General features: G+C 40.1%; 1 protein-coding gene across 1 annotated transcript in view; it reads right to left on the reverse strand.

Moving 5' to 3' along the window:
• SPATA5 (spermatogenesis associated 5) overlaps positions 1-14,715 on the reverse strand; it is a 182,714-nt gene that overhangs the window by 34,919 nt on the left and 133,080 nt on the right. The window contains 1 exon segment of the mRNA XM_021394011.1: positions 360-524. Within this exon segment, the coding sequence (XP_021249686.1) occupies positions 360-524 (165 nt within the window).

The following is a 14,715-nucleotide window of genomic DNA, read 5'->3' on the forward strand; positions in this document are numbered from 1 at the left end:
ACCAAGACAAAAGTTTAGCTTATTTACTTGCACTTGTAAACAGCACACAGAAAGATGGGGTGAACTAAGACAATCACATTTTCCACTCTGCTATGGAAAAAGTAGAAGGTGACTATGTAATTAGAGATGGTATGATAATGCATACGGTAGGACCGGCTGCAGTAAGGTGGAAACTTTAGCTCTGGTTTTCTGAGCAGAAACACAGAAATCCTAGTGTACTCTGTCAAACAGTCTCTTTTATGACTCCCTGTCATTTTGAAAAGACTCAAGGAATTATACCTTGAAGACGCTTGATTTCCATTTTAAAACCACTGTTTCGTGCACTGGCTCTGTGGCCATTACCATATAAAAAGTTTTACCTCTGCTCCTGAATACTTATGTGTGTGCTGAACAAGCTCTGCTAAGCAGACTTCCTCACTGACTGGCATGGATCGAAAATGAAGTTTGAAGATCTCTCCACGAGTGGCTGCATCTGGCAACGGCACATAGATAATTCTGTCTATTCTCCCTGGTCTCAGCAAAGCCTGCAAGGAAAATGTCACAGAAAATGTTATAACAAATGGCAAATCACATCAAGAAAGTAAAAATCATTAGTCAATTAAAAACAGTAACAACAACAACAACAAAACCCCAAAAACCAATTTCAGCAAAAGCAAGAAATTGCACAAGAACAATCAAGCTATGTGCTAGAGAGGTCCCACTCTCACACTGCAATATATCAATAACTGGAAAGACAGCAACGCTATTCAGCTTGTGAAATACCAGTTTATGGAAAAAAAAGGCATCATAAAGGAACTAAAGTCATTTTCCTAAAATAATAATTTTAGGCTTGTTGTAAGGTGTGCTGGAATGTTAGGGCTTGGCAAAAGGACAAGTGGCAATGGACATTTCCCAAGTTCAGATCTTTAATCATGACAACAAGCAGAGGAAAAGAAAACTGAAGTAAAGCTGGCATCCTGTATTCATATTGATTTATCCCACATTACTAGCATTGCACGCACTTAACCAAGAGCATACTGTCGTGTTTTTTACACACAATAAGGTAATTCTAAACAGAGTTAGTGATGCTCATCTTCAAAAAGGGAGAGAAAAAAATCACAGACTTGCAAAAATAATGTAGTTTAATACATTTTGGCATCAGCTCTGGATTGCTGGAAGAACCTTTCTCCTGTCCCACAAAACAGCTGAAAATTCAGCAAATGAATAGTTACAAGGCCAGGCTCCAGCTTTGCAATCTCATATATGTACAGGGAACCACTGTCACAAGGAGCAGCTGGAGGGTTGTCTGGACAGGAGGAAACCCCTCTTCCCTTGGGGAGTTCATCCCTGGGACAGGTCACTGACAAGGCTGTGAAAACTCCATCCCCAAGGGTTTCAAGGCTCAGCATGATGAAGCCAAGCCCTCCTCAATCTGGTGCTGGTGACAGTCCTGCACCTCATAGGTGGGGGGACTGCAAGGCCTCTGGAAGCCCTCTCCAACCAAGCTTTCTGCCATTCTATGGTTTCTGGATTGGGTCAATAAGTAAATACTATCTGTGAATAAAACAATTATGTCTGATACACCAGAGAAGCCAAGCCCTTAGATTTATGAGATGAGAGGAAGCTTATTTCCTTGTATTTTCACAAATGTCCAAGATTTTTTTAAATTAAAACCATTTACTGTAAAAAAAAAAAAAATTAAAACTCTCCCAGCCTTTCTGAGTTGACATCTGAGGAAAAAAAAGCTGCAGAGCAAATGTACCTAAATAGCATTAAAAAACTATTTTTTAGAAACTAGACAATGTTTATAAGATTCAGCATATAACCTAAATTGTTTTTATGTTATGGTTCTCCCTTCAGCAGAGTAGTTTGAGTTTCAGATGACTGGTGATATTGCATGGCTGTCCTGGGCTGTCAGCCAATAAGTCTTTTCCCAGCCTGATCATGTCAGTGAAAGTCAGGCTGAAAAAATAGTAGGAAAGAGCTTTTCTTCCTGCACAGAATTGATCAAGTTAACACCCTTCCTAGAGTTTCTTTAAAAAGACTGTTGTGGTGCTTCAGAATGGAAAAATGTATCCTGAATGTTAAGAAATGTCTTATTATTTTTAAAACAGAACATGAAAATGTTCAGCAGAAAGCACATGGCACTGCCATGTGTTTCATTCGCCTAGCTAAGGATGCAGCAAGGGAAGGCTTAAGGCCCATATCTAGCCCTGTATCCTGTCTCCATCAGCAGCCAATGCTGGATCCCTACAAAAGAGAGTGAGGAGCAATACATCCACCAGTTCTTCCTCATCAGACTGTGCTACTTGACACAGCATTCTCGGTATATTCACCGAGAACTCAACACACCGATGATAACTCAACCAGGGTGTAATTTGGGGTCTAAACCATGTGTGTTTCAGGATGTTGCCAACACACCTGAAAGAGAAATTTGCATGTTTCAAGACTAGGCTTGGAGGAAGAGGAATTACACTGCAATTGCATTCCGCGTGCTGGTAAAGAAATGCCCGTAGCTAATTCTGCTATTTAGAAGAAACATGAAATGCTCACAAGAGTACAGTGGTACACCTCTTTTAAATCAAGGCAGGTTTAATCAGGAAGCCTAGATAATAAGAACATTTTCTGGAGACAGACATACTAACACATGATCATGGCAGTTGTGCAAGTGGGACAGCAAAATGTTCAATAGAAAGAAGGTCCCAACCAGTTGAGACCAAGTGCTACAGCCATAGGCTTTCAGTTGTGAGACAGACTCTTAACACAATGTAGCATCCACTCTAGCAAAGCACAACTGCAGATATCAAAGAATGAATATATTCTTTTCCTCCACATTACTTAAAATTGAGTTTCTTCCAGTTTGTCCCAAATGCTTTGTGTTTCATATATATAGTCTTAGTTGGAAGCCCAAGTTTAAAACATGCTTCTTGCTACAGTCAGGCATAGGAACTTTATCCAAGATAACTAGATGTGCTGGAATCCTACAAAACAAAGCAGAAGTCAGTCTCTGTAGTGCTTCCTCCTTAAATAAACAGAGAAAAAAGGAGAGGAGAGAAAATACTCCGTTAACCTCACTTGTGAGAAGTGCCAAATTCCCTCCTACCTCCAAAGAGAAAAGCGGATTCACCTGCGACCTGGTCTCTATCAGTGCCCATGGCAGGTCAGCCAGATGGACAAACCTGGCTTCCCTGGAAGACCCTGGGCACGGCCGGACTGCTCCCTGAAGGCCCAACACCAAAGCATCCCAATACTTTGCCCTTTGGCAAGCTCCAGAGGAACGAAGAGCAGGGAGAGAGGCCAAAGATGGGTTGCAGAGCTGGGGTGTTGCCCATGACTGTGAAGGCAACCAGAGGGCAAGGGCAAGCTGAGGCCATTCTCATCTGCAGACATCGTATTAGCCTCTTGGGCTAGATGTTGAGGCTTTTGTCTCAGTGTTCTTCTCATAGACTCAGTTTACCTTCTTTGCCAAAATAACTTGGTAGTCAGAACTGAGCTGCACACAGAACATGGCACTAAAGGAACAAGATATCTCTTTTGATATTTTCGCACTGTTGGAAGTCTCTTCTGGAGGAAATGAGCTCTCTCCAGAGGGTGCGGTGGCAGCCTGGGGACCCACTACTGATCACGGGTTGGAGGTGAAGCCACTCGGAATTGACTCTGACTGCCGAGCCGGAGAAGTTTGGCAAGAGAAGGTGGCAGCAGCAGGAGGAGCAAGGCTTGGCTGTGCGAGGAGAGGCAGCTGCGGGAGGGTGAAGAGTTGAAGTGAAGCTGCAGGTTTGGGCAGATAGGAGCTGCTGAGAGTACAAAATTAACTGCTTGCGGCTGGGAGATGCAGAACTGATTTGAGGCTAGGAGCACACAGAAGGTGGGAAGTTGACGGAGCCAAAATTAATTGATGTGTGTGCAGAGCTACATAATTCACTGATGTGGAGATGTGAGGGTTGCATAATTTATGTAGGCCAGGAAGGGCACAAAATTAAGTAATTGGGGTTTTGGTAGAAACCAGAATACTTCATGCCATTATGCCATTCTTTTGCAAGTTTATATGATTTTTTGTTATTACCACAACAGTTAAGAAAGGGGTCTGAGTGCCCACACACTGAAAGGTTATGAGTAGTAAACATACACAATATTCTTCAGAGGAGCAACAGCATTCAGGAAAGCAAGATAATCATCAAGTAATACATAGTATCATCAATAATAAAAACACACTTTAATTAAGAAGAAACTATTGCCCTTTGAAAAAGAAATGCTTAAATTCTGTACTAATTAAAATAGAGTATTACTTCAAAATATAGCATTGGAAAAGATAGATGGTTCAAAAATGTGTATTTTATGTGCAATTATGAAGATAATTATTTCAGGAAACAAAACTTAAATATGCAAAGCCAGGAAAATATTTGTGGTTCCTGTTAAGAATGAACTAGAATTAACCCTAAGGCTTTGCTAATTTTCTTCTTCTTCTTCTTCTTTTCCTTTTTTTTTTTTTTTTAAAGCATAGCTAGTTTTTTTCAAAGAATGCTTGGCCATTTCAGCATTTTCAAACAATGCAGAACTGTAACGCTGCTAGAAGCACACACAGCTGATGACCTTTCTCTGGGATGGAAAAAATAGCTTTCCAATTGACATACTTCTTCAGTTACATCTACATTCACCAAAATTTTCTTGATTGGACCTTACAGTGAAACTGCATACATAACATAAATGTACTACCAGGAAATAGAGCAAACACTGACAAAAAAATTTGACAGTAAAATGTAAATTACGTAGCAAAGCATAAGCTGCATATTAAACTGCATATTTAGGTGTGTAAGAGAGAGCAAGTAGGTTCAGCAGGTAACAGAAGTTCATCTGGAAAATTAATGTTTCTGCGTGTTCGCTGCTGTAATCAATCTCCGCAAGTAGGAACAGATTTTTATATTAAATTTAAGACATTCCCTTTCAAGTATATACTTTTTTCTTCTTCTTCTTTTTTTAATGTAGAACCTAAAAAACACAACTAAAATTTTAATGCTGCCTTTGGACTCCATTGGGATTAGACCACAGATGAAAATGAGAGACCTGGAAATAATAGAACAATCTGTTTCCTTTGTAACTAAATCCTCCCAACTTGAATTAACAATTGCTATTTATGAACTCTGGTTGTGGTCCTTACTTATATGAACTCCTGAACATGAGAGGTACTTTATATCTTGTAATCTAATTTAGTAATGCAAATCTTTTGACTTTCATCATTAGAGTATTTAAACATATGTAAAGCATTTAGAAGTAAGTCATATTCTTCCTGTATAACTATTTGCGAGATCCTTTCAGTGTTCTTGCGCACATGTCAGGACAGATGTATTCCGAGAGAGGAAAGTACTGGGGGTAAGAGATAGGCCAAGAAAGTGAATTTGTTAACAATAATGAAAGGATCTTCTGGAGCCATCATACATCATCTTGCAGGAGCAAAGTCAGCTCCCGTAAAGGTGCTTCTCCTATATTTCAAGGCTCAACTCCATGTGTGAAATTTTCATTCTTACTTTGTGCCAGGGGAGGTCAAGATTCCAGCGCAATAAGCCAGGAAGCACTTAGAATTTTAGGATCTTTGAAAGTTCTGGGTAAGGAAACTTCATCTACGCTCTTTAAACAGGCTACCGGAATCTTTGTGCAACCATGGATAAATTAAGCAAGATTAGAAGGTACTAAGGGGAAAAGGGAAGCAGGGAAAACATTAGTGTCAGTATTAAGCACTTGAAAACTGTAATCCAGTGGAGATCTAAATATTATTGGTCTGCAAGGTTTTTCTTCCCCCTCCATCTGGCATGAGCTTATTCAGGAGGCAACGCTGTGCCCCGCTGTTTCAGGTGACACACTTATGTGCCATGTCACAAGGCTGGAGTCTTGTCATCACAGGCTCCTGAGTCAAGCGATACTGCCGTTTTCTTGCCAAGAGCCCCTTTCCTCACACTCTTCCTCCTCCCCACCTTCTTCCTCCTGTGCCAACGTCTGTCACCACCATCAGCACACGCCAACATCTCTAACCAGTTCCCCTCTTTGATGACTTGTTTGTTGGTCACCACCCTTGTTCTTCTCCCAAGATTTGTGCAGATTATTCTCAGCTCTCGTTACACAACATCTACAATTGCACTTGGGGTGGAGCAGTTTTCTTCCTTAGCTTACAGTATACCCACTATCGTAAAATCTCATTTGCAAACAGAATTTTATTAGATATTATTGGAGACTAGTCCCTGCAAAATGCTGCATTCTCCTTTTATCAGTCCCTCTAGAAAGTCTTCACATTCTACACAGATTTCTAAAAATCAGGCTATACAACCCTTCTGTCATGTCAGTCTTGCTCAAGACCTGGAGCATTGTGCAAGTTGACAAGAAAAGACATGATACATTTGACAGCAGGTGTTCAAGAAGAATGTGCACTATCAAGTGGCAGTGAGCACAGTGTGAATATTTTACTCAGGCATTAACCATAATTACTAATTAAAGGCAGAGAACAAATACACAGTTTGATATGCCGACAAATAGTAAAACAATCTGAACAGGGATACAGTTTATATCTTCCCAGTCAAAAGCAAGATGAAGCAATACAGAGAGTTAACCATCTGAAAAATAAGACTGTAACCCGCCCCTGTCTGTTAAGCAAATGTCCCTGCTTGCGTAGGATTCATCACTTTTCTTATCCTCCAGGTGTAATACCAGTAGTTTATCTTTTTACTCCAACCACAGATTTGTAGCCGTTTACAGTTCGTGTCATCAGTGGAGAAGAGAAACTTTTACGTGTAATTCACTGCATGTTCTGAAATTGCTCTCTTTGGTAGCTACCAAGAGAAGACAACACCTTCAGCTGTCATTACACGTCAGTTGCAGAAGGCAGAAAAATAACAAACTCTTTATTTTCTTATAGAACAAAACTTGAGAAAAGAACTATCTTGACTCAGCAGAAACCACTGGTGTTCCTCATTTGAACAACATACCGCACTTCAGCGTGTTTCACAGCAAATCAGCCATTTCCACCAACGGTGGATATAAGCATTACTTCAATAACTGAGTTATAAGTAGAGCATCAAGAAAGCAAAAATGTTCAGAGTTAATGTGAAAGCATATTCAGCCTACTTGTCCAAAGCATCCAAAGCTTAAGATTTTGAGATACTTCTTTTCCCCCATGTGTGTTGTCAGGCATAGATGAGGTCCCGCTGTGGGCTGGATCTCTAATCCCCACAGTTGCATTACCACCACGTGGTGCTGCCTGAGTCTGGCATCTGCACTGCAGCCCTGGCCTCGCTGCCAAACAGCGGGGTTTTGGTCTGCTCCAGGCTGGAAGTAAGCGTGCCTCTGCCTTTGGGGATATGGCACTGAGAATATAGCACCAGAGATTATTCATTTGCCTTATCTTGCCTATGCAGCTCAGTGAAGAGGCTCCTGTGCCCTCCTGCCTCCTCATAAGCACGCTGGGGGCACATGTGGAGAAAGGGTGGGGGAAACGGGGACGGCTGGCAGGGCTTATGCCTCTCTGCCGCTTAAACAAAGTGCTTGCTGAAGCTGAGAACAGCCGAAAACCTGTGCAAAACAAACCAAAAATCCCACTGCTCTTGTCATTCCAAACCTGCACAAAGCTGGATGTACTAAAATGTCCTGATCTTTTTTTAATCAGAGAAACATCACTGTCCCAAGCGTTGTGCATCACAGTCCTGCCGCAGACAGAGTTTGATTAATATAGCTGATTTAAGGGGAATTGTGGAGAAACAGGGCTTGAGGAGACTTGTTCCTTGCAGCAGTGAGACCATGTAAACACAACTGTAAGGAACAATGTGCTCCTTGGCCCATGCAGACAATACCAGTGCACGTTTTTATGTGTTTTTGTTCAGATAGGATTAAAATATCTCAAGAAATGGAGTTTCAATCACTTCTCTTGGCAGAAACATCTGCAGGCAGATATTCTGCAGCTGCAGAACTAGTATCTCCATGGTTTTTTTTCTCTGATATTTCAAACAGTTAAATTGGCCAGTTGGCACGGCTTACTGCAGTGCTCCCTGGGAGCCAAGCTTTGCCCAGGCCTCGATCTATAAAAGTCTAAACCCGTCAGCAACACACCACATTTTCAAAGCAGTAAAAGCAGTGCAAATCCAAGCAACCCTACTGATATGAGTCCAGATACTTCACTTTATTATGATGGAAATTCAGCTCGAAATTGAGCCTCTTAAAAGTATTCAAAGACGTGCAGACTCTGACAGCAGAATCAGGCTTCTCTGCTCTGCATTGTGAACATCATCTCAGAAAAACTGAAGCAATTCAGTAGATTCTCCACAATCAGACTACCTTCTGGACAGCTTAATAAAAGTTTTCAAGTGATGAACAATTTAAAAAAAAAAAAAAAAAAAAAAGCGCCTGGCCTCACTTCCTCTCCTTGTTCCTGCCCTTGTGTCCATGCAGGACAGTAGGATCCCAGAGCAGGGCTGCAGCTCTGGCTTCTTTTGCAAGGGGAACTTCAGCCACAAGCTCTTGTGCAAGCAAGAGCAGCAAGCTAGGACTTGGCCACTTGCTGGGCCAAGCAGAGAGCTTTTGATATGGACAAGGAATTGTAACTCCTCTTCCTGTCCTCTAAATGTGATGCAATGCTTCTTCCTTAGTTTCTAATAAAATAATTTGCAGTAAAGTTAACTAAAGGAAAAAAAAAAAAATCTATAATCTGTGAATAAACAGTGTAACACACCCTCTTCAGTGTATGTTTACATAAGGGAGTCCTCCATGCTCCCGTCTAAGAGGTGCAAAACCTCAGGAATGTCAGCTCTTTTTTTCCTTCTCCCTCTTTTTTTGGGGGTGGGGGTTTAATAAAAGAACCCCTTTAGAAAAGATAACAATTACATGTAATGGAACCTGGAACCAGACTCTTGGCAATTAATCACCCAGGAGCCGTTGCAATCCTGCAGGCTGTTTCTGACAGATTTTGAGAGCTTTACAGGAATCACTGGGATAAGATGTGCCTGGGCTGGCTCCTGACAGGGACCGATCATGTACAAAGTGGGTTGTTGGTTTTGGGGCTTTTTTAGTTTGTATATTCATACAGATGCACACCTATACAGACACTGTCATGTGTGCCCATATACACATCTATACAGAATTCTTTCTTTACATACATGGAAAAACTGCAGAACTCATTACTAGCCCAGAGGCAGAAAAAGAAAGGAAGAAAGAAAAAAAAGAAAATAAAGTCTTTTCTTCCTCTTAGCAAAGATGAGCTATCCATCACTTAACAGAGATACTTCCTGTTTTGAAGCAGTTGGGAAGGCATGACTTCCAACCCAAATACTTGGCTTGGCAAACTATTCCTGTGTTGACAGATGCTTTTATAACCACTTCATTCCACCTGAAGTTTCAGCATAAAAGGAGGTGGGTTTTTTTTTTTTTCTTTTTTTCTTTTCTTTTTTTTCTGAGGGAGGAGAAAGGGAAAGCAGAAAGGAGAGGAAAGGGAAGGAAAAGGAAGGAAAATACCACAATTATAACAGCTGGATGACAGAGGTTAGCATAGCTCTGACAGATGTTACCATATAACCTTATAATGACACGTTAGAGAAAAAAAACACACAAAACCTGTTCCTTATAGGAAAGAGAATTTTGAACTCTTGCCAAAATATTACGATTTACTTCAGAAGCTTTTGAAACATGTAACAATGATCTACCATATAACACAATATTTTTCCATACATAACCTATGGCTTTATATTACCATCGCTCTGACAGAGTGAATTACCAGCAATAGATGAGATTGTTTTCAGAGGAACAACTTCTCCTCAAATGACAAAACACACAGCACATCAGCTCCATCAGGACCTGCCTAGCAGCACCTTTTCATCTTCTATGTTCTGTTTTCATAGGATTCATTAGCACTTCTCAGGATTGAATACTTCAGTGCGTGACAAGCAGCAATCAAGATGCATTGCACATGAGAAGATATATCTGTAAAGCTGCACGATCCACTTTACATAACCTTTTGTCATTATCAGTTTCTGTACTGCTTACACCTGGTTACTTTGGTGACTATCCTACCACAAAAATCTTGAACACTTTCCCTGGCTTGAGACCAAATTTTACAGACCTGTCTAACAAACTACAAATAAATAAAGTGTAAAAGAAATGTTCGCAGACTGAAATAGGTATGTGAAACAAGCTGCTTCTGAAGAAACAGATCCACAGAGTGGGAAGCAACATCAATGAAACAATTCAGAAGCTGTTACAAAAGGCCATCAATGACTTTCCACCATGATAGACAACACTGTGGCAGGAAAAAAAAAGCTTATGGTTTTCATTATTTGAAATATGCCATTTTACTATCACAGCTCTGGAAGACCATTTGAAGCAACAAAGTAAATGCTGATCCCAATAACTGTTACTGAATGAAAAAGTCATTCAACTCGCAGAGAGAATAAAGTCACAGTATAAGAAACACCACTAATTTGTACTTGAAATTGGAAACCAAAGTGATCTCCTCTTTAAAACCTGTCTCAAGGCTTATTTTCCAACAAGTTGTGTAGTGAAATCAACAAATCGTAGTTTAAACCCCTTTCGTGGGGAGGTACAGCCCTCTCGCCTCTTGCTAACACACACACATTAAGTATAACCCAGCTGCCAGGTGCCACTTGGGACCAACTAATGCACCTGAGATACCTCCCTGAGCTCAGCATGTATTGTCAATGAGGCCTTCTCACTGCCAAGGGGGAAGCTGTTAGCCAGCAGGAGCCTGCTGAGCACAACAAATAGCACAAATAGTTCCCTTGTCGTGCTTTTGGTGCAGGAACAAAGAGAATACACACTCTAGGATTTTAACTCATTGCCTGATAGTCCAGATGTCTGAATACGAAGGAAGCCCTCTCACTCTTACAAAAAAAAAAAAAAAAAAATCACTCATAACCAATTTTTAGTCACAACTTGAGGAGAAATTATATGAGTACATGCAGTAGAAAAGAAGCTGCTCATCAGCATCCCTGAAGCAGAGGGCATACAGCGAGGCACCGGGTGCTGTGGGACATCTAGCAGCAGACATGCAACACAAGACTTTAACCACAGCCACACAGTTAAGGAGCCCTGCTGGGGCCAGAGGAGCATGCCAAGTAAGCCAAGCTATTTGGGAACAGCCAGGTACCGTCCCTGAGGACACCACAGCCATAGCAGCACAGGTGACACGGTTCCAGAGGTTGAGAACGTGTGGGTAGTACAAAAGAACGGCACGCTCAACTACAAAATCTCAGAGAGCAACATGCCAGGATATTAATGTAGTCAAGAAACAGCCTAATTAAGAACAGCGGTGTACCGACTGGGTCAGAAGCCAAGATACTCTGCTTCAAGAAGAGGCCCTGGCAGACACATCTTCTCTTATTATTTTAAGCAGACAATCACTGACTTCCTCCACCCGGATGCAGGAAGACAACTTGGTGGTTTTCTCCCTCAAACAGGCAGAAACCACTTTGTGTGTTGATCTTAGAAACTGGTGGGTGGTGCTGAGCTTACATAAATTACTGGTGGGTGGTGCTTACTGTAGCTGTCAGCTGCAAGTGTCAGATACAGCTTGGACTTTAGGATTAAAAAACGTATTTTATTTAAAAAAAAAACAAAACTTCAAGACCTTTATAAAAGTCTTGAAATCAGTTCAGACGTCTGCCAAGTGCTTACAGACCCTAACAGATGTGAAATATTGAATGAAAAACTTGTGTCAATCAACCCACATTTTTTTCCCTACACTGTAGGGAAAAAAGAGATTCCTGACTATTGCCCATCTAGCTTTCTCCCTGAGCGTCTCCTGTTTTGTTAAGTCACCCATAACGTCCACTTCCAAGCGCTTTTTCAAGGGAGGAATTATTTTGGTCAGCCCCTATTACATCCTCTATATTCAATCAGAAGGCATTCCTGCCATGGCAGTCTGGCATCAGATCTGGCTTCATTCTTACCACATATCCTAGATATTTCCATCTTTGTTTCTGGATAATTTAAGAGATTAAGTCTGGTTCAACTCCCTGACGAAACTCTGTATTTGTTATAAATTCATTTTATTTAATACCTACTATTTCCCTGAGGCATTTACTTTCAAAAGCTTTTAGACGTCTGTCTGTACCTTTGGTGGATTTCCAGCTTTTGCATCCATCTGTTAAGGTGGAAGCAAAATTTCAGTGGAAGACTCAGAAATTGGTTTTAAATCATGGATTATCAACATCCAAATCTTCTTCATGCTGGTAAATGCAGCTTCTGTCTTACTGATATGTATTATTATTTCTTTCCAGGCATCCTGTTAGTTCTCACCTTACTGCCACGCAACATGAAGATGCCTGTTCTATGTATGGCTTGTTTTTGTATCACATTAATGGAGCTGAAAATTGCTGCAGTTCTTGTTACATCGTTATGTCTATTTGGGTTTTAACGTACTTTCTTTTTTCTTTCTTTTCCTTTTGTGCATGAATGTCTTTTGGATCTGGGTTGCCTGAAAAATAACCTAGCTGTAGTTTCTGTTAAGTAACATAACGCATGTTCTACTAGAGTCAACCTTTCCTCTTGTACTTCTTCCCAGTTAAAAGAGCAGTGACTCCAAATAGCAGAAGTGAAAGATTGCACCTCTACTTGACACCATCATCTGCAGGAAGGAGTATTCATCCTGTCAATACATACTTTGAGCAAGTAAGCTTCACCTTGATCTAAAGCCTTGATGAGGCAATTACTTCTCTTAACGTATCCTGTCATTTCAAGATGTTACAGACTCAATCCTGATGGACAAAGTCAAACACTATCTTTAAATCTTTGAGTATAATCTAGTTTATAGAACACAGGCATTGTTTCAGACGAGTTATGGTGGGGATTAAACCTGATCGGCACATGATCATCCTTCTGTTCACTGAACTTCAGTTGCCTTTTTTCTGCCTGAAACAGCATAGGAAAAGACTTTTCTACCAATAAAAAGCACAGTATCACACTAAACACTGTAGTAGTTTAGGCTTTAATTTCTGTATGCGTGTAATTAAACCTTTTCTACTGACTCCATACTTAAAAAATTCAATTATTTTTACCCATGGATTCTTTCAACATTTTCTGGGAGCAGCTATTCAGTACTACCATTGCTTGTTTTCTTCTCTTTTTGTTATTATGTTTTTTTTTTTTCTTAGTAGGCATCTTGAATGGTATAAACGTGCTGGTAAATTGTTTTCCACTCACCGTAATGCTAATTTATGCTTCCTTGATAAGATCAGCAATGTATCTCTTTTATGTTCTTATACTGCACATACTAGTGACTACTTAATAAAACTTAACAAATTATGTAACTTAAAGGGTTTATTTTTTATTTGTTCCCAAAAAGGTATCTATGTTTGAATAGTTAATTTGCCCAATTTTCTCAGCTTTTACATTTACAAACCTGCTGTTTTTTTCTTAATGCTTGAAAATCTTGAAAACTACCCTTATTGCGCAAGCTCCGAAACTGCCAGGCAGAAAGGACCAAAACCACGCTCAGAGACACTGAGGTCTTGAGGTGAATTCATTTTTCAAAGAGGCTTCCACGTTAAGCATTCTGGGAGTATTCTTCCATTTACAAGTGTTCAAATAAGTGTGAGCTTCCTAAAGAAACAAACCCCCACTTTGTAGGAATGCAAATTTTTGAAACCTTCAGTCATTTCAAAGCATAAAGACTTATGTTATTGCCATATCCAAGCTGTACATCCAGTGTCACCGAATCCCACTCTTCAGCACTGGAGAACTGTAATGTACTAGCAAAGCAGAAATAATACTGGATGGCACCGTCATCTAAAAGATGCTCTATGGTTTTCCTGAAAAACTTCATTGGTGAGTTATGGCTCATTTGTAAAGTGGAAATGGGAAATAAAAATTTGTTCAGTGTTCATAGCAAAGGTGTTCCCAGAACCTGAAGGTGTTTGATCCTGAAAGTTTATTAGGTTACTTGCCTTGAAGTCACTTTGAACTACTAGATTTAGATTGAACTACCGATTATCTCAGGCTCTAATCATTGTTTAGAAATAGATTTGAACTGTTGTCAGTTTAACAGAAGCATTTGATTACTTCATCTGTCTTTATCTAGTAATACTCAGAAGGTGCCACATAGGCATGCAAAGTACCATTTCATACAGACAGTAGCACAGTTCAGGATATACTTTAGGAATAACATGCCCAGAGCTCAATGTTGCCCAAAGGCAAAGTGGCTTGTAAGGAGACACCTACCTTTATTCTCTGTTGATTTGGATTTCCCTAAGTGGTTGCAAATTGCAGGAACTGTAGCAACATACCTTATGTTTAGATTATTTAGCTTACTTCTCAGTGATACCAATACTTAAGGCTGATGACTAATGATGAGATAATTTATAAGATTACCCTCTGAATATGGACAACTCTTGAGCTCTAGTGTTAGCAAAGGAACACTAGTAAGGAAAACAAAATTATATTTCATATTAGTAGCTACATTTCTAACAATGAGATATTCAGAACTCTTGAAATTTCCTCCCACATATTCTTTAATTTTCAAAATTATTCACATGTTCATTCTTCAAGTTTCTGAATCCACAAAGCTGTGCTTTGGCTGAAGGCCAAGATATACAGAATCAAACAGAGAATTTCATTTTAAGCAAGCTGTTCTGATGGAAAAATTAGAGTTTCAAATTCTTTCTGAGGATGCAAAGATATAATGTTCTTTGTACCAACAGCATATGCATAAAGAAATCAGTCCATGGGAAGTCTATATAAGGGAACTTCAGC

This window comes from Numida meleagris, chromosome 4 (genome assembly GCF_002078875.1).
Source record: "Numida meleagris isolate 19003 breed g44 Domestic line chromosome 4, NumMel1.0, whole genome shotgun sequence".
Taxonomy (NCBI): Eukaryota; Metazoa; Chordata; class Aves; order Galliformes; family Numididae; genus Numida; species Numida meleagris.